This window comes from Arachis hypogaea, chromosome 15 (genome assembly GCF_003086295.3).
Source record: "Arachis hypogaea cultivar Tifrunner chromosome 15, arahy.Tifrunner.gnm2.J5K5, whole genome shotgun sequence".
Taxonomy (NCBI): domain Eukaryota; kingdom Viridiplantae; phylum Streptophyta; class Magnoliopsida; order Fabales; family Fabaceae; genus Arachis; species Arachis hypogaea.
The window spans coordinates 7,433,257-7,460,985 of record NC_092050.1 but is presented as its reverse complement, the minus strand read 5'-3'; the positions used below and the strand labels follow the sequence as shown (position 1 = coordinate 7,460,985).

Sequence of the window (27,729 nt, the reverse complement as noted above, 5' to 3'; positions counted from 1 at the left end):
CGAATGACTTTTTTGTTGTATCTGGTAGTCATCCTTTGCTTCAATGCTGCTTCTCTTATTTGGGCTTGCTCTCGGACTTCGGGGAGCAATTCAAGCTCCTCTTTGTGCCCCTGTATGTTTCCGACCTCATCATGGAAGATCACCATTGGACTTTGTTCGTTGATTTCTACTGGTATCATGGCTTCCACGCCATAGACAAGTCGGAAGGGTGTTTCTCCTGTGGCAGATTGTGGCGTCGTCCGGTAAGCCCATAACACTTGTGGGAGCTCCTCAGCCCAAGCTCCTTTTGTGTCTTGTAGTATTTTCTTTAGTCCTTCCAGTATGACTTTGTTAGCTGCCTCGACTTGTCCATTTGCTTGTGGATGTTCCACCGAGGTGAACTGGTGTTTGATCTTCATACTGGCTACTAGGCTTCTGAAGGTGGAGTCGGTGAACTAGGTTCTATTATCTGTAGTAATGGAATAGGGTATCCTATACCTTGTGATGATATTTTTGTAGAGGAATCTCCGACTTCTTTGGGCCGTGATGGTGGCTAATAGTTCTGCTTCTATCCACTTTGTGAAGTAGTCTATTCCCACAATTAAGTATTTGACTTGTCCTGGGGCCTGGAAAAAAGGTCCTAACAGATCCATTCTCCATTTTGCGAAGGGTCATGGAGAAGTTATACTGATGAGCTTCTCGGGGGGAGCCACGTAGAAATTTGCATGCATCTGGCATGGTTGGCACTTTTTCACAAATTCTGTGGCATCTTTCTGCAAGGTCGCCCAGTAGAACCCAGCTCGGATTACTTTTCTGGCTGGCGACCTGACTCCGAGATGGTTTCCACAGATCCCATTATGAACCTCCTCTAATACTTCAGTGGTCCTTGAGGTCGGTACGCACTTCAGCAATGGCGTTGATATTCCTCTTTTATAGAGGATATTTTTCACCAGAGTGTAGTATTGTGCTTCCCTCCGGATTTTCTTGGCCTCTTTTTCCTCTTCGGGGAGGATGTCGAATTTTAGGTATTCGACCAAGGGATTCATCCATCCGAGGTTTAGCCCGGTTACTTCAAGGACATCTTGTTTGTCCTCTGCTTTCACCACAGAGGGTTCTTGGAGAGTTTCCTGGATCAGGCTTCTATTATTCCCTCCTGGTTTAGTACTTGCTAACTTGGAGAGGGCATCTGCTCTGCTATTAAGATCCCGAGTTATATGCCTGATCTCGGTTTCTGCAAAGCGCCCAAGGTGTTCCAGAATTTTTTTTCCAAGTATCTCTTCATATTTGGGTCTTTGGCCTGATACTCTCCATTTATCTGGGAGGTCACCACTTGAGAGTCACTGAATACCATCACTTTTGTTGCACCGACTTCTTCTGCCAGCTTCAATCCTGCAATCAGGGCTTCATATTCTGCCTGATTATTTGAAGCTGGGAATTCAAATTTGAGGGAAACCTCTATTTGGGTTCTCCTTTCATTAACCAGTATTATGCCTGCACCGCTTCCTGTCTTGTTTGAGGATCCATCTACGTAAAGTTCCCACGTAGTTGGCTTTTCCTCTTGGTCTCCTGCGTACTCTGCTAGGAAGTCGGTGAGGCATTGGGCTTTAATAGCCGTCCGAGTTTCGTACTTCAAGTCGAACTCGGAGAGCTTTATTGCCCATTGAACCATTCTCCTTGCAACATCCGTCTTTTGGAGGATTTGCTTCACAGGTTGGTTCGTTCGGACTCTTATTGTGTGGGCTTGGAAGTAAGGCCGTAACCTCCGTGAGGCTATTACTAAGGAATAAGCAAACTTCTCTAGTTTGTGGAACCTTAGTTCAGGGCCTTGTAGGACTTTGCTGGTGAAGTACACGGGATGCTGCCCGACCACATCTTCTCGTATTAGTGCAGACGCTACAGCTTTGTCTGCCACAGACAAGTATAGGACAAGCTCCTCTCCAACTAAAGGTCGGGTCAGGATTGGAGGTTGGCTCAAGAATCTTTTGAACTCCTGAAATGCTTCTTCGCACTCTGGAGTCCATTCAAACTGACATCCCTTTCTTAGTAGAGAGAACAATGGAAGGGATCTTAGTGCTGATCCTGCCAAGAACCTGGAGAGGGCTGCAAGTCGACCATTCAATTGTTGAACCTCTCTTAAGCATGTCGGGCTTTTCATTTCTAGGATGGCTTTGCATTTGTCGGGATTTGCTTCAATCCCCCTTTGCATCAGCATAAATCCCAGGAATTTTCCAACCTCCACCGCGAAGGTGCAGTTTGCGGGATTCAGCCTCATCCCGTGTAACCTTATGGTGTTGAAGACTTGCGAGAGGTCTGTCAAGAGGTCGGTTTTTCCCGATTTTAACCAGCATATCGTCTACGTAGACTTCCATTAAATTCCCGAGGTGGGGAGTGAACACCTTATTCATCAGCCTTTGATATGTGGCCCCGGCATTTTTTAATCCAAATGGCATGACCACGTAGCAGTAGTTTGCTCCGGGCGTGATGAATGATGTTTTTTCTTGATCCGACTTATACATCGGGATCTGATTGTATCCCGATTAGGCATCCATAAATGATAAGTATCGATACCCCAAACTAGAGTCCACTAGAGTATCGATGCTTGGGAGTAGATATGGGTCCTTGGACATGCCTTATTCAGGTCGGTATAGTCGACGCACATCCTCCATTTGCCGTTTTGCTTCTTGACTAGCACTACGTTTGCTAGCCAGTTTGGATATTTAACTTCTCTAATGAAGCCGGCTTCTAGGAGTGCTTGTACCTGCTCCTCCACCGCTTGAGCTCGTTCTGGGCCGAGCTTACGCCTTCGTTGCTGTATAGGTCGTGATCCTGGGTATACTGAGAGTCTGTGAGACATGAGCTCGGGGTCTATCCCTGGCATGTCGGAAGCTTTCCAGGCAAAGAGGTCAGAATTGTCTCTTAAGAGCTTTGTCAACCTTTGCTTTAGGTTTTCTTCTAGGTCGGCTCCTATGTTGGTATTTTTTTCTTCCTCTTCGCCGACCTGTATCTCTTCAGTTTTTCCCCTTGACTCTCGTGCCGCCGAGCTCTATGGTATGGACTTCTTTGTCTTTTCCTCTTAGGTTTAGGCTTTCATTGTAGCATTTTCTTGCCAATTTCTGGTCTCCCCGTACCGTTGCTATCCCCGCATATGTCGGGAATTTCATGCAAAGATGAGGGATAGACACCACTGCTCCGAGTCGATTTAGGGTAGCTTTGCCAATTAAGGCATTATATGCTGACCCCACGTCGATGACTATAAAGTCTATGCTCAGAGTTTTGGATTTTTCCCATTTTCCAAAGGTCATGTGGAGGGGTAGAAATCTCAGTGGTTTTATTGGCGTGTCACCTAGTCCATACAAGGTATTAGGGTAGGCTCTTAACTCCTTTTCATCCAGCCCTAGCTTGTCGAACGCGGGCTTGAAAAGGATGTCTGCTGAACTTTCTTGGTCTACTAGAGTTCTGTGGAGATGGGCATTGGCTAGGATCATGGTTATCACCACTGGATCATCGTGTCCAGGGATTACTCCTTGCCCATCCTCCTTTGTAAATGAGATAGTAGGAAGGTCGGGTGATTCGCTCCCGACCTGGTAGACTCGCTTGAGGTGTCTTTTGCGGGATGACTTGGTGAGTCCCCCTCCCGCAAATCCTCCCGAGATTATGTGTATGTGTCTCTCGGGGATTTGTGTTGGTGGGTCTCTTCTGTCTCCGTTATCTCGCTTTCTTTTTCCATGATAGTCCGACCTTTCCATGAGATAGCTATCAAGTCGGCCTTCTCTGGCCAGCTTTTCTATCACATTTTTGAGGTCGTAGCAATCATTTGTTGAGTGACCATACGTTTTATGATACTCACAGTAATCGCTGCGGCTTCCTCCCTTTTTATTTTTGATGGGCCTGGGAGGCGGCAGTCTTTCAGTATTGTAGATTTCTCTGTATACATCCACTATGGAAACTTTTAGAGGAGTATAAGAGTGATATCTTCTTGGTCTGTCGAGACCGACCTTTTCTTTTTTCTTGGGCTCCCTTTCTTTCTCCTTTATTGCGTGGGGTGCCCAAATTGCCAACTCGGCTCTCGTAGTCTGGCATTCTCCTCCATGTTGATGTACTTTTCTGCTCTTTCTTGTACATCACTCAAGGGGGTGGAGTACCTTTTTGATATGGATTGTGAGAATGGACCTTCTCTAAGTCCATTTACTAGTCCCATGATGACTGCCTCAGTGGGCAGGTCTTGAATTTCCAAGCACGCTTTGTTGAACCTTTCCATGTAGTCTCGTAGAGGTTCTCCGACCTCCTGTTTTACTCCCAGGAGGCTCGATGCGTGCTTTACTTTATCCTTTTGGATGGAGAACCTCATCAAGAACTTTCTCGAGAGGTCCTCAAAGCTGGTAACCGACCTTGGAGGGAGGCTGTCGAACCACTTCATCGCTGCTTTTGATAGGGTGGTCGGAAAAGCTTTGCAGCGAGTTGCATCAGAAGCATCAGCCAGATACATCCGACTTTTGAAATTGCTCAAATGATGCTTTGGGTCCGTGGTTCCGTCATAGAAGTTCATATCAGGACTTTTAAAGTTTCTTGGAACTTTTGCCCTCATTATGTCTTCACTGAATGGATCCTTTCCTCCCGAGGGCGACTCTTCTTGGTCGCCACGGGAGTCCCGACTTCTAAGGGAAGATTCTACCTTCAAGAGTTTTTCTTCTAACTCTTTTCGTCGCTCTATCTCTTCCCTGAGATTTTGGTCTGCCTCTCGTTGTCGCTCTAACTCCTGTTCCAGCTATTCCAAACGACCTTGGTGGCCATGTACCAACCCCATTAGCTCGGCTGCATGGGGTGGCCCTTCCTTTCCTGATTCGCGTCCCTCTGAGGAGTTTACCTTCGTATTTTTTAACCCAGAGGTTCCTTCTCTATGTTGGTTGTTGGCTCCCTGGTGAAGAGTTAGGTCCGCGTCGTTGTTTCCGATATCTAGGTTTTCTTGTTCGGAATCAGACGCTGTATGACCATCTTCGGGTGAATTGTCCGCCATCACTGGTTGATCTCTCGGGTCTCCGGCAACAGCGCCAATGTTACGATGGATAACCGGAGATTAATGGGCTGGACTCGTTAGGCTGGCCCAATCGTCTGAGGAGGGAAGCCTTCGTAGGGAATCACGTTCCTGGGCCTCCGTCCGACTTGTGAATATGGGTGAATGGGGGGGGGTGGTACCTGCAAAGACACTCCGATGCCTAAGTCAGCAAGGGAGTAAGCAGGTCTAGAGAGTATTGGGACTTAGAGATACCTGAGGGGTGTCAGTGTATTTATAGTGGTGAACCAATAACCACCGTTGAAGTAGTTTCACCTTTTAAGGTGGATAACCGTCCCTTTATCTTAGAGAAGTTGAGATATGGCTCCTGGAAGTGAGTTGAGAGATTTTAGGGGCAGTTACTCGTTTGAATGAGTGTCTATCTGCCAGCTAATCTTTATTCTCAACTTCTTTAGAGCAAGTCGTGGCAAAAACCGACTTCCTCTGGGGAAGATCGGTGTAGAGTGAGGCTCAGTTCCTGTGGGTTGGGCCTTTCGTTTAAATCTGGACCCTAACGTTGGGCCAGAGTATGAACAAATGTATTTTTTTTTATAACCAAGTAAATGAATATTCGTGGAAGTAATAGGCACCATTGCTATACAATGGGTTTCGGCCTGCTAGTTTTATTTTTTTATTTTTAAGACAAGAAATGGGCTGAATTATTTGGGCCGCAACAGATAGTCCAAGTCACTAACACATTCACAAAGCTGTCCCTCTTTGGAGATGTGTCTGAAATCAAGTAGTCTCTCACATAGCTGACATAGCTCCCATCTCTTTTCTTTCTTTCTTTCTTTCTTTCATGCATCTCCGGCTATTTCATCTCATCGCTCTGTGTCTTCCGTCTTCCATCTTTAGCGGCATCGGCACTCTTCTTCCCCATCGGTGACGGCCACCCCAGCGCCTAAGCGCAAACCAGGTGCCCACTCTATCCGCCAATACTGCTGCCAAATTTCTCTTTCTCATTAATGTTTATTCTATTCTTGGTTTCTATTCTCTCATTTTTGTGGTGATTATCTTGTTCTCTTTATGCCCTAATTCATGTTCCGTTTAATCTTGTAATTCCTTGTTTATAATATAACGCAAAAAACACACGTTCTTGGATACTTTGAGGAATCGAGCTGCGTGCCTTATGCTTTGCATAGCCTAACCACTCTCAATATCCATACTTGCTTCCATCTGCTATGTGTTCACAAATCAATATAAAAATTTTGTAAATTTCATCTATGCTTGATAAAATTTTCAATGTTCCGATAGGCGCAACGAAATTACGTAATGGAGATTGGATATATTGAATTACAGGGTTGTTCTGTTTATTTATAATAAATGAGAATAGTATAATTCCCCAAAACCCTCGAGAGAGCTTAGACTATGAACTCTAGAAATATTCTCCATGAATTTTTATCTGGTCTGTAGTCATCTTATTTGAAGAGTAATATAATTCACCGAACTCTCTAGAAAGCCTAGACTGTAAATTCTGAAAATATTCCTCAACAGTTGTCAGCCTTGCTCTATTTTTCTTTACATGGAATGTTTAATTCTTTATGACGGATTTTGCAAGTTGCAACATGTCCTGTTAATTTTATTTTAGGTTACAGTTAATGCTCTAAATAATGTTTGACCAAGGAGTTGCTCTTGAAATTCAGTTGAACACGCTGCATGAATATGCCTGACATGGAGCAAGCTGGGGAAGACGTGCAGTCTCTGATGGGGCAGCTTGCTCAGGCATTTATTGAATTAGAAGCACGGAAGGAGGCTTCAGAGACTAAAATCCAGTGGGATGAAATTAAGCAACATTTCCAAGAGCTTGAGGTGACAATGAATAGGAAGCTTGAAGAGATTGAAGCCAAGGAGAAGGAGTACGAACAGAAAGAATTAGAAATGAATGCATTACTTGCTGAGAGAGAGGCAGAGGTTGCTTCTAGAGAGCAGGACCTCTTGGATCGGGTTCAAGATCTTAAAGATGCCGCTGTTTCTGCCATTGTGGAGGCTCGTGCAAATCACCAGACTGCGACTTTGGAGTCTGTAGAAAATGGGGAGAGCAAAGAAAACAAGGTAAGCAGCTCTATTGGTGATGCTAATTCCCCAGAGGAAGACTTTCCTCATAAATCAGGTGAAAATACTGATGGCGTGGCTACTGAGATTAGGCCGCGTCCAGAGCTAACTCAGTTTTGTGAGCATATGGATGCAAAAGGTCTTCTGAATTATGTTCTGGAGAACGAACATAATCTCTCTGTTATTCGTGAAGATATCTGTATTGCATTAGAGCATGCTACTGAACCAGCACGTTTGGTGCTGGATTCACTAGAGGGGTTTTACCCCACCAATGAAACTACTGAACCAAAAGATAAAATGGATGATGCCCTTCAGGGCATGCGCAAATCCTGTATTATAATTATGGAAGCCATGGCCAATTTATTGGCAAAGGCTGACCCAGGTGCAGACCACCTTCTGAACCCTGAAACTAAGCAGCAAGCCAAGGCAATTGCTGATGAGTGGAGGTCCAAGTTAGCTAGCGCAGACGTTGATGCTGCCAATGGAAATTCATTGGAAGCAGAGGCTTTTCTGCAGCTTCTTTCAACTTTTAGGATTGCTTCAGAGTTTGCTGAAGAACAACTCTGCAAGCTTTTACAAGCTGCTGCTCAGTGCAGGCAGGCACCTGAGCTCTGCCGATCTATTGGGTTAACTCACAAAGTGCCAGGTTGGTTTTCTTTTGATTAACTGACCTGTGAAGTCTGCAATGAAGGGTTCTCCAGTCAGATATGTAACCTTACTATAGATAACTAGTTTTCTTTAAGGATGTTAATAAATTTGAATTTATAACGAAGTGCCGCCATGTGTGACATATATACGCTGCTGCCTTTTGGTATCAATTTACATGGTCAGAGATAATATGATTATCATATATTTGATCATTCTAACTACTACTTTTTATGCAGCTATTGTAGACTTATTGATAAATGAGGGGACACAAATTGCTGCTGTACATTTTATTCACTCCTTCCAGCTTGAAGAAGCATTCCCGACTGTGCCTCTTCTGAAGGTATATCTCAAGAACTTGAGGAGAAACTCACAAGTCCGGGCTGGAAATGTGGGTGATATTGCAATTGCTAAGGTATGATTTGGTGCTTCATCGAAGTTCATTTCAATTGTTAATGATTTTCTTATTCTGCATGTATAACAAATTTGTAAATTGCCGTTTATCTGCAGAATGATGCCAATGCAAGAGTTGGCTGGACTGAAGACAGTGATCAATTGTATCAAAGAATACAATCTTGAAGCTGACTACCCACTTGATTCCCTTCTGAAAAGGGTTGGTCAACTAGAGAAGTCAAAGAATCCGGATAGAAAGAGAAGTGGAGACTTTAACAAGCGTCCTCCATCAAAGAAGCCGAGGATGAATTCAGGTTATCATCGTTCATCTGGGGGTAGCGCTGCTCCGGCCGGTGTTATGGTTAGGCAACATCCACCAGTTAGGGCAGCTGCATATGCAGGGATTCCAGATAGGTATCCTCATGCTGGTACTGCTATGTATAATTATCAAGTTCCTGGCCAAGCTATGTACGCTCAACCATCCAATGCTGCTCCTAACCGAGGTCGATATATGAGTAGTGGTTTGCAGTCGTCACACAAGCTGTACATGTGAAATGTGATATACTTCAAATCGTTGTAGGGAAGGACTAGATGTGCCATTAATACTTTAGTGAAGCCATGCTTCTAGGCATGTTTTGTTCCTGTTAACTTCATTTGGAAATTCGAAAGAATTTAGTATGTGTGGGAGGAAGTTTCGCATTTGAGTCACTATCTGCTGTTTGTTTTTGATGGTGCAGCTTTTATTTGGCCCAAAAATCAGCACTGCGAGTTGTGACTATTGATTGTAACGAAGCTTCCTTTTGTTAAGTGAGGGTTTCTCTCGAAGATATAGAGATATTTCTTTGCTAGTAGTTAGCACCGAACTTTTCGTTATCATCTCCATATTTGGCATATTCCTTGTGCCCTCTCTCTGTATATTATGGAATGATTATCAAAGCAGTTTTCTTTTTCTTTTTTAATAGAAAAATGCTATTTATAATTTTATACAATTAGAATTTATCAAATATAACCAATGATTCGTGGAGAAAATGCGACGCAATTGGAACCCTCAACCGCTGGAAATTGACATGTTGAAACTTCAAAGCTCAATCTGATCACAGACCATAAAGAAACAATACTTCAATATGCTCAAAATGAATGAACGAAAAAATATCTCAAGGATTTTTTTCCTTAATAAAAAAAGAAGTTAAATGCTCAACAACGACTATTGAATTATTACCTAACTAATAAGGCGTTAACATTAACGACTCCATAGTGTTCCAACTTCCAAGCACTGTGAAATTAACAAGCTCCGGTAAAAGTAAGTCGATCAAGTCAAATTCAATAAACTAAAGGGTATAACTTGAAATTGAAGGAAACGGTAACCCGACTTGCCTCCGTTCCGTTCAGTTCTCCAATTAAGGGTGCTGTGTGTTTGCAGCACCGATCAGCGCCATCGTCGCGCGGGAATTAACTGTAGTCGTTGGAGTCAGTTACTAATGGCGCGAGCTTGGACTCTGTTCACTCTGATTCTATGGGTGGCAGAGTTGGTTCTTTGGGGAGATGGAAGCGATGTGTTACTGCTGCAAAATGCAGAGAAGGGCTCTCCTCCTGCCATGATTCTCCCTCTCCATCTCTCTGCTCCTAATTCTTCCAACTTCAACTTTAATCATCATCGCCAACTTCGAGGATCCCACCCTAACGCTCGCATGAGACTCCACGACGATCTCCTCCGAAACGGGTTTCCCTCACTTCCCTATTCTGAAAATCGAGATTCTGTATTCTCAGTATTTACTAATTTGTTTATTAATTGGGAAATTTGATGGAGTAGGTACTATACCACGCGGCTATGGATCGGTACTCCGCCGCAGAGGTTTGCTCTTATTGTGGATACGGGGAGTACTGTTACTTATGTTCCTTGCTCTACTTGCCAACACTGTGGTACGCACCAGGTGATGTTCCATTTCCCTCTTATGGAGGCACTTTTGCGTCAATAATTTCATGTTTGTTAAATTTGTTTAAAAGAGCTGCTGTTGGGTTGTGGATATGACTTTTGAGTCTCGATTATCAAAATTGGTCATATAAGTTGATATAAGAAATTGATTGGCAGTTTCAGATTCAACATAACTCTAGGTACCAAGTGTTAGCCGTAAGTTAGTTAGTTATGGTAGTTACTATTGGTTAGTTAATGACTACTAGAAATAGAAAGAATTCAATAGAAAGAATTGTGTCTAGTAATTTTGAGTAATTGCATCTTGGACAATTTAGAGGTCTATTAATTAATTACTATTCCTCCCTGTGTGTTTATTTTGTTTCTTAGTATCTTCCAAGGATTTTTTTTTTTAAGCTGTGCTCATGCATGGGGAACTCTGATTTATCTGAAGTTGAATGGATTTGTAAACCCAATTTTATTTGACAGGATCCAAGTTTCCAGCCAGACTTGTCAAAAACCTATCATCCTGTCAAATGCACCTCGCGATGTAACTGTGACAATAAGAAGAACCAGTGCACATATGAGAGACGGTATGCTGAAATGAGTAGTAGTAGCGGGGTCCTAGGTGAGGATGTCGTATCCTTTGGAAATCAGAGTGACCTTGCCCCACAGCGTGCTGTTTTTGGCTGTGAAAACGTTGAGACTGGTGATCTGTACAGTCAGCATGCTGATGGCATCATGGGTTTGGGCCGTGGTGAATTAAGTATCATGGATCAACTGGTTGAAAAAAAAGTAGTAAGTGATTCGTTCTCACTTTGCTATGGTGGAATGGATGTTGGTGGAGGTGCAATGGTTCTTGGTGGCATGTCTTCCCCAGCAGACATGGTTTTTACACATTCAGATCGTTATCGAAGGTAGGATTCGAATATATTACGGATACGAGGTATCATGCTTTTCTTAACAAATTCATTTGATTAATCTTACATTTACTCTAGTTTTGGGATGGCAACAGTCCATATTATAATATCAATCTGAAGGAGATACATGTTGCGGGGAAAAGATTGCCTCTAAACACAAAGGTGTTCAATGGAAAACATGGAACTGTCTTGGATAGTGGCACAACTTATGCATACCTACCACAATTTGCATTTCTCGCTTTTAAACATGCCGTAAGTTCTTCCATAGATGTATTTTTCTTATGTGGATCATGACTCTGATTATCTATTTTATCTGCTTGCAGATTATGAAGGAAGCCAAGTCTTTGAAGCGAATCCCTGGTCCAGATCCAAATTACAATGATATATGTTTTTCTGGTGCTGGGATGTATGTCTGTTCTCTGTATCATTATTTAAGAGTAAACAGATACCCGTTGCAGCTTAAGTAACAGTTTGAGTTTACTCGTGTTTCAGTGATGTCTCTCAACTCTCTAATAAATTTCCAGCTGTTGACATGGTATTTGATAACGGTCACAAATTGTCACTGTCACCTGAAAATTACTTGTTCCGGGTTAGTCCCATATGAAGATCATTAATATCTTTAGCTTTACAGTTTGATTGGTTTCCTAATCCCTGTTTTTCACATTTTTATGAAGCATTCAAAGGTGCGAGGTGCATATTGTCTTGGGGTTTTCCCAAATGAAAATGATCTAACTACCCTCTTAGGAGGTAACCCATTTACTGTCAGTAACTTCATTTCATTTCATTTCATGCTTTTCCTTCATTCGAAATAGATCCTCTCTATTATTTTTTTGTACAAGATTGCTAGCTTCTGAGGTATAGATTTGCATTGCTTTAGTGATCATTCATATATTATTTTTTATAGGTATCATTGTCCGTAACACACTTGTAATGTATGATCGTGAGCATTCAAAAATTGGTTTCTGGAAAACTAATTGTTCTGAGTTATGGCAAAGACTACACATATCAGATGCCCCACCACCTGTGCCTCCAAATGCTAAAGGAACAAACTCATCCAATTCCACTGCACTAGAGCCTTCAGTTGCTCCATCTGCAACACTGTATAATTTACATCAAGGTATTATAAGCTGATTGCTGTTTCAACATGGATAGAATATTGTACAGTTTAAAAAATAGTTATATTCTGTTAAAGTTTTAATCTATATTCATAATGTGTATGCTTACTCATGAGTCATGACTGTTGTACTTTCATCAACTTAAATGTGCAGATGAACTCCAAATTGCTCAAATTACAATTGTAATTTCATTTAACATTAGCTACTTGGATATGAAGCCTTTCATTACTGAATTGGCCGGACTCATAGCTCATGAGCTGGATGTTAATGCTTCACAGGTTAGAAAACTGTAACTTAAGTGCTGGAACATCTTGCTGCATAGTTATGGCTTTAATTGTGATTTGTAATTCCGGTGCAATAAATGAGTTTAATCATAATATTGAGACAACCTTCACTAGCTCAAATGATTGGTGTGGGTTGGGTACTTGGGTCTGGTTAGAGGACTGGAGGTCCTAGGACCTAGGTTTTAGTCTTTCAACCAACTTTCAGGTGTGTCCCGAAAACAATTTTGCATTTTCAGCTAATATTTACCTGTTCAAGTGCGTTTTTACTTGTGATAATAATATTCTTGGTTTCCTGTCCCAGGTTCACTTAATGAATTTTACTTCTTTTGGAAATGGTTCTCTCTCTCAATGGGTCATAACCCCAAGGACATATGCTGATTACATTTCTAACACCACAGCAATGGTAAGTTGGACTTTTGAATAAGCATTTATGCCAACATTGCCATCTGATGGTGATTTTTTATGCAGAGTATAATTGCCCAGCTTTCTGAACATGGAATACGACTTCCTGAGACATTTGGAAATTATAAGTTACTTAGTTGGAATGTTGAGCCTCCACGGAAACGGTAAGGTTCTTCTTAAAGTAAAAGTGGAATTATCTGTTCTATAGTATCATTTATTTTAGTAATGTTAGGGAGACAAAAAACAATCAGCTCAAACAGTCTAAACTTGTCTTATTTAACATTTTTTTTTTGGTGACTGTCTTATTTAACATTTATTTATTTGGCTAATATTTTTTGGTTAGCAAACATTTTTGCATTTATTTATTGTAGTTGCATAATTGCCTATTTTTTATTTATTTTTAGTTCGTTTAATGCGTAGTGGAAAAATTTTGCACGTTTCTTCTTTCAAACATTACCTACGCAATTTCAGATTCATTTATTCTTCTCTTTCTGTGGGTCTGTTCCTTATTTTAGTTACCATTTTGGTGATCAGTTTGTTCTTGTGTGTCTTTGAGGTTGTTAAATAGTCTTCAATTTTCTATGGTTCTGTTGTTTAGATAGAACTTTTATCTGTTTTTGTTATTAACACATATTCCTATTGATGCAGGAGTTGGTTGCAACAATATTATTTGGTTGTGGCTCTGGCTGTTATGCTTACATTGCTTCTACTAGTAGCAGCCTTAGGAATATTCTTAATTTTGAAAAACAGAGAGGAAATTGTGCACTCGTACAAGCCGGTTGATGTGGTTGTGCCAGAGCAGGAACTTCAGCCATTATGAGCTACCTTTGTGCTGCAGCTTCTGCATAATGGTCTGCCTAATCCTGATTAGTGCAACTAGCATATACCAACATTCTTTTGTTTCAAAGAAATCATGCAGTTTATATATAACGAAATCTTATAGGAACATATTTTGGAAATTGCATAGTCAGAAAAGAAAATTTGTGAATACTGTAATATACAAAAGGGTGTCACATTAGGTTGAAGTTTTGAACTATTTCGTCCAGGAATCATTATTGCTACTTCTGTGTATTGATCCAAGAATCTTATGTCCGCATTTATTGAGGGCTTCAAGGTTTTGATTGGTGTTTTGATGAATACTCTGTTGAACATGTTTCTTGTGTTTTTCCGTATTCAGACATTATCACATTAATGATGATTAATAATAGGTTGTGATAATAATAGCAACATATTTCAGTGTCAAAATGATTATATGTCAATCAACAAATATTTAAAAAACAACTACGTGTACAGCTTGTCGCGCAATTTCATTTGCCTGCTTAGATCTGATATTATTAAATTCTAAAAAGAAAAAAAAAAAAAAACAAAGGTGTGAGGAATCTCTCTGGTGTTTTGTGTGAATAAAACCACGCGCCTGACCAATGTTCGTAACATGAACGCAGATCACAAATTGCTGACTTTGCAGTACCGTTGTTCACCAGTTACTTTCATTTCATGGCAGTGGAGGTAGGTGGACTGTCATTTTTTTTAGTGATAAGTCATAACTCTCCATCTATATTAATTAATACTATTAACGTCTCATAACAAAAACACAAACCCAACACAAACAAGAGCAGCTTCTTTCATTCTTTGTGCTAAAAGCAAAGAGAGAGGTATACACTAGTATAAAACTCAGCAAATCAATTTGCATTAAACAAATTAAAAATTAGTATTACATTAGACAAACAATTTTACATTATGTGTGCATCAAAATTAAGTCCTAAAATATAGTGCATACGTTCTTTATTTTTTTGGTCTAAACTAATATAAAATTCAGTAAATTTTCATCAATAGCTGGAATTGAGTTAGCTTATTTACAAAACTAAAATTTTCTTCGTATGTTAAACTATTTGAATCAGCAATCAAGTTCTCCTCCTCCTGATTTTGATAGGCTCGTGATACTGGATTCTGTGTTAGATTAGTGGATGCATCACTTTCTTCTTACACGCCTATAAATAGCATGAAGGCTTTGTGCATGAACCAATTTATCAGTTAAATTTGCCAAAATTCTTTTGTTGGAGTAAAAGCATGTGAAAAAGTCGACCCCTTAAAGAAGAATGAGAGAAGGTGATTTTGTATATATATATTATGAAGGCCTACGTTCATTGAGTGCGATTTTGGCATTGAATATTTCTTACCAGCAAAGGAAACTTAACAAGGGATGGATTTGTTGTTAAAGCTAATAAATAGTATATTACAAACCTTCTTTTTCATTTGGTTAGATTCTACAACACTCTTTCGGCCAATGGCCCATGCTTTTAGCTGTAAAAGGTGTTACCCCACATGCAATAAATATGTAGCATAATAGGGTGCAGTGCAGGTTAAGGCATTACAGAAAATTTTTCATTAGTATATAGTAGACAATATAAGAATTTATCTGTGATAGTGAAAGTTGAATAGCGGATGACGCCTTTAATTCTCTTATAATTTGTTACCAAAGCACGTGAAAGTATAATGAGGACCTGCAATAACCTTTAGGAAAACGGTTCCGCTACGTTACCAACAGCATATCTGCCAATTTCTGTCCACTCTTATTTATAATTGTGTTTTATGAAGTGTGTTCGTGGATGTGTCTAATAAAAATGTCTTTTTTATAGCTATGTTTAATAGAAGTGTCTTTATAAATATATTTTCTGGATGTGTCTCTTTATATATGTATTTAAAATATATTAATTATTAGACACATCACGAACATACTTCCATGAAACACAATTATAAATAAAAATTAGCAGAAGTTGGCAGATAACATGTTGGTACCCTATATTTTTCCTTAGGAAAATTTTCAAGTGTGCGGTCGTACCGGTGTTTTAGTGATTTTTAACCGTTAATTTTAATTATAAAAAATATATATAATATATATAATTAAGATCAACGGTTCACTGATACACTAGTACGACGGTACATTTGAAAATCTTCCTAACCATTATAGCTTAGTGACTCCTACTAAAGACTAGAGAGCCATTGCTTCTAAACCTTTGGTGTTCTCAGCTTTTTTCCTTACTGATACTCCAAAACGTCCCTTTAATTTGTCAATATACTTGATCCGGTCATGCATCCCACAGAAGAAGACATCGAAGAATGTTACATAATATAATATACAATCATGTTACATATAAGAAAAAAAAAAAAAAACTTCGACCTTAGTGGTAGTGTACCAAATAAAAACATCAATTATAGATTTTGCTTCCACTCGCTCACTCTCAATTAGAAAGAAGTGTGCTTTTAAGATAAAAAATTATGAACGCAGAAGGTGGTAACTGGTAACTGTAAATTAGTTGAACCGTTATTGCATGCAATAAATTTAAGAAGGAAAAAAAAAAAAAAGACGCCTAATATGATAAATTAAAGTTGTCTTTACTTTTTAGCTAGCGTCTACCCGAAGAAACAAAGAAAGTGTGGAATAAAGTTAGAGGAGGGCAAATAATTAAAAACAAAAGAGATGGAAATGGAAATACTAATTGCTAATGCCCAAGGTGTACATTATCTCAACATTTTGTTCTACTAGCTACGTTCCTAAATAAGTGCTCAATTAATTTTGGACATTAATTAAGAAAATAATTAATAATATTTTTACTTGAAGTAAATTAAGCTAATTATATAAAACTATCTCTCTGTTAACAATTTTCTTTTTTCAATATTTATCCTATATTCTCACTTACACTACTATATCTTTCACTTAATATTGATTGTTACTAATAAAAAAAGAGTTTAATCTTATTTAAATTTTGTAAAATTGACATTTAGAAGCAAATAAATTTAAAAAATATTCTATAAACACAAAATATCAATCATTAAATTAGTCATTATATATATATATATATATGTGTGTGTGTGTGTGTATATTTATATATAATTTTATATAATTTTTCAACAAAATAATTAACCACCAAAATATCAAAGCTATAAACAAAAAAGGATAAACCTTTTCATTAATATCAATCATATATCCATATAAAAATGACTAACTAATAATTGATCTTTTGTGTTTGTAGTATGATTGAATAGTTTTAAGGCATGAATAATAAAATATTCCTTCTGTTTCAAAATAATTGTCGTGTTAATTTTTTTTTTATACATTAAAAAAGTTAATATATCTAATCCTATTTTGTATCTAAATAAATTTTTATTGTATTAAAAAATATCAAAACGACAATTAAAATAAGAGGAATTAGGAAGGAAGATAAAGTAACATAATTCAACGAGGAAATTTGTATAAATTTCTGGATCTTAGTATCTTACCACCTTTATTATTGTCCGCAAGCATTATTTACCAAACGCCGATAGCAGTGGGTCACCCATGAATTGGAACAAACAAAATATGCGTATTTTTTTTGTGCTATTTTTACTTGACATAAAATTTAGTACTCCACGCGCTCAGACATTATATTTTTGCTGATTTCTTTACAACTGATTTATCTTTCAATCCGTAATTCTATTTTAAGATGTTTATAGTTACTTTTGGAATTGGTTTTTCTATTCGTGGCTATAATTAAGTGTGATCGTGTTCTACTTCCCCATGGACGAATCTAGATCTTTTTTATTTGTTTACAGGGGATCAATCAACCTGGATCTGGAGACATCCGAGAGTGCAAATGAACCAGAAGACAGAAATCCAGAAAGCGAGAGCCCTAGTGTGTTTTTATCAGAAAATGATGGTTTAAAAAAAAATTAAATTTCAATTTTTTTTAATACATTTTTAAATTTAGAAGTTATAATAATAATAATAATAATAATTTCATAAGACTATGATGCCTAAATTATAACGATAAATATTTATTCTAATTTTAGTGAATGAAATTAGCCAAATTGGCTTTGTCGGTGCTCCTTGGTCTTTACTCATTCCAAACTTAGGAAACGACCAAAGTAGAACTAGAAAATGCATTGCTGTGTGGGTGTATACCACAAGAGTCAAATCCCAAGAAAAAAATTGCAAAATTGAGTAATGAATGAGCAATGACATAGCTAGTAATGCCAATAAACATCGTGAATAATAGAATAATCAGAGTTTAAAGGAAACAATAGTAGTAAAATAAATTAAATGTCGCCCATAAAAGGGCCTCAAAAAGAAAATAAATGATACAAGAATGTCGTAACAACAAATATAATGCACACTCTCTCTTTAGAAGATCAAAACAAGGGAAGCCCAGCCCAAAGCTAAGCATCCCAACACCTTCTTCAAGCATCTGATGGATTCAGCTCCACTCTGCAATTCATATCAAGAAACCACAATTTCAGATCCCAATGTTAATCGCAGACACACACATTAAATAATCATCGAGCCCTAAACATGACATTCTCATATCACCGTTTTATTGTTTAACTAAATTACTTTCATACCCTAAACAACTAAAATATATTTTTGAAAAAAAAAAAGAAAAGAAACAGTAGCCAAAGTAAGACAAGGTTTGAGTTCAGTGAAAACCTTAAACTGACTTTGAAACTTTGAAGTCAACTAAAGTCTAAAACTAAAACAAATGAGTATATATCTGATTTCACTCCTCAGATCTGAAACTAACTATAGATCTGAAAAAAATGGACATGCAAAGATTAGAGAATGTACCTCGTCATTGGCAGAAGTAGAAGGACCAGGGGACGAAGCATCAGGAGCTCCCAGCGGCGGTGCTGGAGGGCCAAGCAAATCCGGTGAGGGTGCAGGTGCACCGTGCTTCTTACCCTTCTTAGTCTTCTTCTTTGACTTCGTGGGAGCAGGAGCAACAGAAGGAACCTCAGCGCTTGGTGCTACCACAGGTGCTGGTGGAGAACTTGCAGGAGGAGTGCTTGTCGGTGCGGGTGTAGGTGGAGACTTCGCCGGCGGCGAGCTAACGGGAACCGGAGCTGGTGGAGAACTCACTGGTGCCGGTGGAGTGCTCACTGGAGCAACCGCAGGTGGTGTCGATGCGGGAGCCTTGGCCACCGGAGCTGGAGCAACTGACTTTGACGGAGTTGCAGCTGGAGTTGACACCGGTGTTGCGGCGGCCTTCGGAGACGAAGCTGGCGGAGATGACTTGGGAGAAGCAACCGGCGCCGGTGATTTTGGCTTTGAAGAAGGAGCTTGTGCTTGAGCTGGAGATGCTGCCGGAGTAGTAGCAGCAGGAGTTGCCGGGGTTGTAGTCGGGGCTGCCGCCGGGGATTGACCTCCGACGCCGGCGACGACAATGCAGATCAATGCGAAGGAGAGAACACCTTTGCGATCCATTTTCTTTTTTGCAGACAGAGAAAGAGTGAGAGAGTGTTAGAGATGAAGGCCTTGGGGTTTGTAGCGGGTGCATTATATAGGCCCTTTTCTATCAGATTTTGACGTTGAAGATGCATCATTGTCAGAACAGAATGGACGGCAGTGATTAATCTAGATCGTGTGTGCGAGGTGGGTCCCGTGGATATGATGGGCCAGAAATAGCCGTTGGATCGACGTGTCCGGAATAGGGTGCAGAAGGTTCGTCTTTTGGGGCCCACTTGATGAGGAAACAAACAGAGATTAGCGCGGCGTGGCGCTTCTCCCAGTCTGGACTGGGCCCGTTAGGCCCATTAGGCGCATGTGATTTTGGTTACGGCAATGTTCTGGCTTTATGAATTATGATGCATTTCATTTTCTTGCAAGGTATGAACAAAAATGAGGCTGCCAGGATTTTATTATTTATCTAAGTTCATGTTTCACTGGTTTCAATTTCAATTACAAATTTACAATGTGTAGGGAAAGATCATAATCAACAAAAATCCAAATAAAATCTGATAAATTATACGCCTTATGTGAATGATGTAACATATAGTAATGTGATGGTTGTTGGACTATGTTGGTGATACAGCTGGGTTAGTGTTGGGTAGGGGGTATAATGAACCAATCACAATGTGCCAGAAAGGATTTGTTGCAATAATTGTTCGAAAGATTACAAGATGGAGCTGGTAATATTACCGACACAATTTGTGGACCCCACACGAACATGCCTTCAAGCTTTCAAGCCTCCAACTGGGCCTTCTCTACATTGTTATTTTAATTCTTGTTCCTACTCCTTTATGAATGTTCTGTTCTTAGTTCTTATATACATATGAATGTATCCTATAAATCAGTTATCCCATCAAAACAAAGCATATGATTTGAGAGTAAGACTTTTAACACCACTTCAAGCACTATAACAATTGATGATGTTTTATATGATTCAATTGATCTCTTGGCTTAGAGAATTATAAGTAATAGTTTATGCATTCTCCCTTTTTTTGCGCTGGATGTTCCTGATTCCAATTTTTATAATAGGATAAGCTCTTCCGAAGATCTTAAGATCCCCAGTGGTTATAATGTCTTTTTTGTTCTTTAATTGCACCACTTGATAGAAGATCATAAAGTACAATTAATTAAAAAGTTTTGTTTGAGCGCTATAGTCAGGTGAAGTGTCTGATTCAAGACCACCCCCAATCTTATTAGGCTTAACGGCTACGTGTATTAATGGCATAAATAAAACTTTTTCCTAACAAGATTAGATAATAGACATATTCACTTCCTATCTAAATTTGAGTTTTCCTGTAATGGTCTTTGAGATTGACGGCGTGCATCAAAATTGTCTCTAAAATTTAATTGCACCAATTACATTTTTGAGATTGGAAAAATTGTACCATAATAATTCCTGACCCGTTTTCCGTTAACGACGCGCTGACGTGGCTTGATGACGTGGACTTTTGGTGACACGTATCACCTCATGGTTTGGCCACGTGTAACGGTACGATGACGTGTCGGTCAACGACACGTGGCATGCTGACATGGATGGGTATGCCACATGTCACAATGTTATTTTGTCACGTGTCAGATTATGCCATGTGTCGCAATACTATTTGTCCACGTGTCATCCACTGTGTCATCGTTACATGTGCACCAAATTGGTCCCTTATTTTGCATCAAATGACTCATTTTAATCCTTGAAATTGAATGTCGTGCACCAAATTAGCCCCTTCATCAGTTTTTCTCATTTTTTATAAATTTAAAATTCTCATTATATATTTAAATACACTAATTTTAATTTTATCTTTTCACAAATTATTTAAATACAAGTGTTTTTATAAAATATTTTTAAAATATTAGTTTTAATTATACAATTTTTTTCTACAATATTTTATTAAAAGAATTATGTGACATATTGATATTGATTTAATAAAGAGTATAAGTTAAGAGTATAATAATATTCTTTAATACATTTTTTTTAATATTTAACACTTTAATAAATATTTTAGAAATTCTTGATAAGGCATTTATTATCTAATATAAATTCATTATTCCATCCATTTTAAGAATGTCTGATTTCCCATATAATTAACTTCTCACTAAATTAATGAGATAGATTTATCAATTATAATAATTCATTTTATCTATAACTTAGTTAAGTGGCTTTTTCATATATCACACCATTAATCAATATAAGTACTTATTGTAACCATGACTTGAACAATATTAAAACAGATACAAATAAATACAATAGACAATAAAAAAAATTTTAGTTTTAGTTAACATGTACTCTAATGATACAAGTTAATATTATTAATTAAAAAATTATTATAAAATATAATAAAAAAATATAATTAAAATTAGTGTATAAAAAAATATTGAGAATTTTAAATTTATAAAAAATGAGAAAAAACTGATGAAGGGACTTATTTGGTGCACGACATTCAATTTCAGGGACTAAAATGAGTCATTTGATGCAAAGTAAGGAACCAATTTGGTACACATGTAACGATGACATAATGGATGATACATGGACAAATAAGATTGTGACACGTGGCATAATCTAACACGTGGCAAAATAGCATTGTGACACGTGGCATACCCATCCATGTCAGCATGCCACATGTCGTTGACTGACACGTCATCATACCGTTACACGTGGCCAAACTATGAGGTGACACGTGTCACTAAAGGTCCACGTCATCAAGCCACGTCAGCGTGTCGTTAACGGAAAACGAGTCAGGGACTACTATGATATAATTTTTCCAATCTCAGGAACATAATTGGTGCAATTGGAATCTCAGGGACGATTTTGGTGCACGGCGTCAATTTTGAGGACCACTATAAAAATTTACTCATCTAAATTTTGTGCGTTCTGCTTTTACTAATTAACTAGATTAAGATAAGCACGATATGCGAAAAACTAAAATTATATTATATAATATAAATTTAAAATATTAATATTATTTAAGGATATATTAAATAATATATAAATAATATTAAATTTAGAAGTTAATTTATAAAAAATATTCTACAACATATTCATTTAATTTGATAATTTATATATAATTTAACAATATTATTATTCAACAAAAAGATATACAAAGAAAAAATATATCGTTTTAATATAAATAATAATTATACTTAATTGTTATTTTATAATTTAATTGAATAATAATATGATTTAAATTTAATTGATTAAGAAGTTTAAAATTTTGTCTAGCAACATATAACTATTAATTTAAATTTTATAATGGTTGATCATAAATGATAATTTAAAATAAAAAATTAATTCAAAATTTAATAATTATAAAAAATTATACATAAATTAGACTATAAATAATAAAACATTCAATTGAAGTTTATTCACCTGATTTCATATCATTATTTTTTATTTTTATTTTATTTTTAAAATAGTTACTTTTGTTTTTTTTTATTTTTTTTTTTGGGTTATATTTAAATACTATGATTCAGTGATAAAACCATTTTAGATAAAATTTAAGTATGAATATTATTAAAATTTTTATAAGCGATAATCAAGAATGATATTTAATTTTCTAATTTTATTTTTTTATGAATCACGATAACATGATGTATTTTCAACAATATTGTTACAACTAAATGATATTAAAAAAATATAAATTGTTGAAATAAAATAAAAGTGATATATAGGTAACAAATACACTATATAATTTACGAATACAATTACACAAAGAAATAGAAAAATTAATGAATACAATCATACAATTACCTAATACATACGTTTAGCAAATTAAAAAAAAAAAACTATGGTCATCAACCAAATTTTAGTTGTGCAAAAAATTAGTAAGAATGGAGAAGGAGAAAGAAAAAGAGGTATGAAATTATGTGAGAGGAGATAAAGAAAATGTGTGAAGTAGATGTTGATTATATAGTAAATATAAGAATGAGTGATGAGTATGAAAAGAGAAGAGAAGGAATTAGATTTTAATTAAATTTATATCTATTAAAAAGAATTAACATTAATATTGAAAATAATAGTATAACATAAATAAATCTTATAATATTATAGAAAGATAGGTTATAATGAGATAAAAATACCATGAGAATCTTATGGCATAATGCAAGATAGAAGATTATGTCACCTAGAAAAAAAATCTTATGTGATAACATAGAGTGAAATTAAATGTTTAAGAATGATTGTAAAACTACCTTGTGCTCTCTTTTAATATATTATAACAAGTAATAAACAAATTTAATTGAAGTTTATTCACTCGATTTCATATAATTAATTTTTATTTTTATTTTTTAAATAGTTAGTTTTGTTTATTTTTTTTTATCTTTTTTAGTTTATATTTAAATACTATAGCACAATAATAAAATTATTAGATAAAATACAGGTATGAATATTATTAATGTTTTGATAATTAAAAATGATATCTAATATTTTAATTTTATTTTTTATGAATCATGACAATATGTATTTTCAATAATGTTATTACAACTAAATAATATTAAAAAAATATAAATTGTTGAAAGAAAAAAGAAGTGATATATAGGCGACAAAGACAATACATAACATATGAATACAATTACATAAAGAAATAGAAAAACTAATTAATACAATCACACAATCACTTGCTAATACATACGTTTAGCAAATTAAAAAAAATAAAAATAAAAACTATGGTTATAAACCAAATTCTAGTTGTGCAAAAAATTAGCAAGAATTGAGAGGGAGAAGGAGAAAGAGAAAGAGAAAGAGGTATGAGATTATGTGAGAGAAGATAAAAAAATATGTGAAGTGAATGTTGATTTATATAGTAAATATAAGAATGAGTGATGAGTATGAAAGGAGAAGAGAAGAAATTAGTTTTTAATTAAATTTATACTTATTAAATAGAATTAACGTTCACATTAAAAATAAAGGGTAAGAGAATATAAAAAATTAAGGTTAAAAAAGAATCTTATAATATTATATAAAGATAGCTTATTACGAGGAGACAAAATGCGAAAAGTTGCGTATGATCATGGTGAAAGGCATACTGAGCCAAAGAAAACTGAGAAGAGAATGAAAAATGAAACTTGCAATAATGATGAGTCACGCACATTACAACGCTAACTGCCTGATATATATAGTTAGATAATTCTAACTAACTCCTATACAACTTGACACAACTAATTATGGCTAACTAAGGAAGACAAGTGGAAATGTAACAGACTTAACAAGCTAGCATAAATAGCAATTACTATAGACCACTTGTATCATATAACATCCTCCCGTAAGCTTGGAGAATTGGGTGAGAATATATCCAATAATTCAAGCTTAGAGTGAGCAATGAGGAAAGGACCAGGTACCAACAGTTTCGTCAAGATATCAGCAACCTGATTAATAGTGGAAACTAGCAGTAGATGTAGCAAGCCTTCTTGCAATTTGTCTCGCACAATATGACAATCGGCCTCGATGTGTTTAGTGCGTTCGTGAAAAACTGGGTTAGTAGCAATGTAGATGGCAGAATTGTTGTCATAATAGAGGTTGATAGACTTCATAATCGGTGCTCCCAAGTCCTTTAAAACGTAGCTTAGCCACTGAGCCTCTCTAGTTGCAAAAGCAAGTGCCCTATATTCGGCTTCAGACGATGAAACAGCCACTGTCAGTTGTTTCTTGCTCTTCCAGCTTACAATGGATGGACCAAGATAAAATCAGTATGCAGAGGTAGATCTCCTAGAATCAGGGCAGGCTGCCCAATCTGAATCTAAAAATCCTGTGAGACTAAGATCTGAATTCATAAAAAAGAAGAGTCCCGTAGCTGGTGACCCTTTAATGTATCTCAACACCCTATGTGCAGCTTTCATATGTTCAGTGGTGGGAGATTCCAAAAATTGACTGAGTTTTCCTATTGCATAGCTTATATCTGGCCGGGTGTTAGAAAGATAGAGTAACTTTCCAATGATTCTTCTGTATTGAGTGGAATCAGCTAGCAAGTCTCCATCACTCTTGCTTAGTTTAGCTCCATAGTCAATGGAAGTAGAGGCAGGTTTACAATGTTCAAAACCGGTATCCTTCTAAAACATATTTTTGTTGATACAATGCAATACCTTTCTTAGATCTTGCTATTTCTAATCCAAGAAAGTACTTAAGGTCTCCTATATTCTTGATTCAAAATCTATCATGCAATACCTTTTTCACAACATCAATTTCATTCAAATCATCCCCCGCCAACACCAAATCATCAACATACACCAATATGGTAGTGAAACCATTCGATGTAGTCTTTGTAAACAAACTGTAATCAGACTTACATTGAGTGAAGTTTAACTCAGTAAGCACTGATTTGAGCTTGCAATTCCATTGTTTACTGGCCTGCTTTAACCCATATAGAGACTTCTCTAGTTTACACACTTGACCTGGTGCAGCATCCAATCCTTGAGGCACCCGCATGTATACCTCTTCATCAAGTTCACCATGCAAAAAAGCGATGTTGACATCTATTTGTTTGAGATGCCAGCCTTTTACAGCAACAACAGCCAAAACTATCCTCAGAGTTTTCAATTTAACAATTGGGCTAAAAGTATCTTTGTAGTCAACCCCAAGAACTTGAGTGAAACCCTTAGCTACCAAACACGCCTTGTGCCTCTCAATACTCCCATCCAGGTGGTATTTCACTTTCAACACCCACTTGCAACCTATTTCCTTCTTACCAGGTGGTAAAGAAGTTAGCCTCCAAGTTTTGTTTTTATCCAGGGCTTGCAATTCAGCTTTAATGGCTTCCTGCTAGCAGGGTTGAGAGACTGCATCTTTATAGCATTTAGGCTCCACATTTTGGATGGCAAGAAAATATGCGAGATGCATTGGAGAAAGTTTTTCATATGATAGAAAATCTGAGATTGGGTATGGCTGAAAACGTAGTTGGCTTCTAGATTAAGCACTATTGATAGTTTTGCATTCATAATCTTTCAAATATGCAGGAGGTTTTGAGATTCTAGTGGACCTTCTTATCATAGCATTGTCAGGCAATGTAATTTCTTGTGTGGGTAGGTTTAGATTATTTCCTTCATTGTCTATAGATGATGCAGAATCAAAATGACCATGAATGTTAGGATAATTTATCAAATCGTCAGAATCATTGGACTCACGTAAAACATGATTTTGTTCCAAATTGTCACTATGCCATGATGCACGTGGACCTAAGTGGGAATTATTAGTGCTAGAGTAAATATTGCTATTATTATTTGTGCCCAGAACCTGAATTTGTGTGCCCTTTAGAAAACTGTAATCAAAGTTACCATGAGACATGTGTGAATTGTGATGATCAGGTATGGTATATTGTGTGACCTCGAAAATGTGAATATTTTGTGAATTTTTATAAGAAAAATGGTTTTCATAAAATTGTACATCTCTGGACATGAAGATTTATCTATTTTGTAAATCAAATAATAAGTAGCCTTTTGTTCCCTCCCTAAATTCGAGGTGTAAGCATTGTCTTGCTCTCAGATCTAGCTTAGCTCTATGCCGAGTGAGACTAGTCGCATATGCCAAACAGCCGAAAACTTTGATGTTGGACAAGTCAGGTAAGAATTTGTGAAGAATTTGGTAAGGAGAGTGGTTGTTTAGAAGGAGGAAGGGAATCCTATTTATCAAATATACTGCGTGGCTAACACCATAGCTCCAAAAACGTTTTGGTAGATGCGCATGTATCATGATGGTTCTTGCCACGGCCAAGATGTGTTGATGCTTACGCTCAACAATACCATTTTGTTGTGGTGTCTCAACACATATTTTTTGATGAATAATTCCAGATGAGTCATAGAAGGAATTCATTAAAATCTCAAGGCCATTGTCTGTTCTAATTATTTTGACAACTGCATCAAATTGAGTTTTAGCAAAAATAACAAAATTTTTAACCAATTGTGATGCCTCGGCCTTACTTTTCATGAAGAGAAGCCAGGTAAATTTGGAATTATCATCTATGATGGTCAAAAAATATCTTTTTCCAGTAAATGAGGGAATAGAAATTGGTCCCCAAATGTCTATATGTATGAGCTCAAATACATTTATTGTAACAGTAGAGCTGAGGGAAAATGGCAAGCGTTTTTGCTTTCCTAGATGGCATGAGTGACATGGCTCATGACTTATTTTACAATCAATGAAGTCAAATTTTTCTTTCAATGCAACTAACCTATCATGTGATGGATGACCTAATCTATCATGCCATAATTTTTCCTGAGTATTTTTCTTGGGAGCTTTCTGATTACTGCCTTTAGAAAATGCTGTGATATGAGGAAGTTGTTTGATCTCTTTGAGCAAAATGTATAAATCATCAACATTGCTAGCTGCACCAATCATCTTCAAAGTGTGCAGATCCTGTATCTCATAATTTTCATCAGTAAAACTCATTTTACAATGTAATGATGCAGTCAGTTTTAAAACTGAGAGAAATTTAAAATTGAAGGATGGAATGAACAATACATTTGTGAAGTATAAATTGTCAGAAAATGCAATAGTCCCCATTATGCAGCTAGTAGTAAGTGTATCATTTGGTAATCTGACAATTATAGGATCAATTTTAAAATAATTTTAAAAATCTGCCAAGTTATATGATACATGATCTATTGCACCAGTATCTATAACCCTGACTTGTGTTTTTGAGTGCAAACATTTAGAGCCTTGATGTTGGATTTAAAATTCAAAACATGTACCATTTTACCTTGATGAGGTAAATGAGAGTTTTTGGTTGAAATCTGGCTAATGTT

At 36.9% G+C, this 27,729-nt stretch overlaps 2 protein-coding genes and 1 pseudogene across 2 annotated transcripts; 2 read left to right on the top strand and 1 right to left on the bottom strand.

Annotated features, from left to right (window-relative positions):
- Positions 1–5,780: 5,780 nt before the first annotated feature.
- Positions 5,781–8,982, top strand: LOC112748439 (FRIGIDA-like protein 3; annotated as a pseudogene).
- A 174-nt stretch (positions 8,983–9,156) lies between these two features.
- Positions 9,157–13,886, top strand: LOC112748437 (aspartic proteinase 36). Its single transcript, XM_025796674.3, has 12 exons — positions 9,157–9,839; positions 9,930–10,050; positions 10,518–10,945; positions 11,044–11,200; positions 11,272–11,354; positions 11,441–11,537; positions 11,623–11,695; positions 11,853–12,065; positions 12,217–12,341; positions 12,649–12,750; positions 12,816–12,913; positions 13,398–13,886. Exons 1-12 carry the CDS (start codon positions 9,598–9,600, stop codon positions 13,567–13,569), a joined length of 1,911 nt encoding a protein of 636 aa, XP_025652459.1. The 5' UTR covers positions 9,157–9,597; the 3' UTR covers positions 13,570–13,886.
- Positions 13,887–17,754: 3,868 nt separating this feature from the next.
- Positions 17,755–19,505, bottom strand: LOC112748435 (uncharacterized). Its single transcript, XM_025796672.2, has 2 exons — positions 18,349–19,505; positions 17,755–17,991 (listed from the first exon to the last, which is right to left on the bottom strand). Exons 1-2 carry the CDS (start codon positions 18,982–18,984, stop codon positions 17,908–17,910), a joined length of 720 nt encoding a protein of 239 aa, XP_025652457.1. The 5' UTR covers positions 18,985–19,505; the 3' UTR covers positions 17,755–17,907.
- Positions 19,506–27,729: the final 8,224 nt, after the last annotated feature.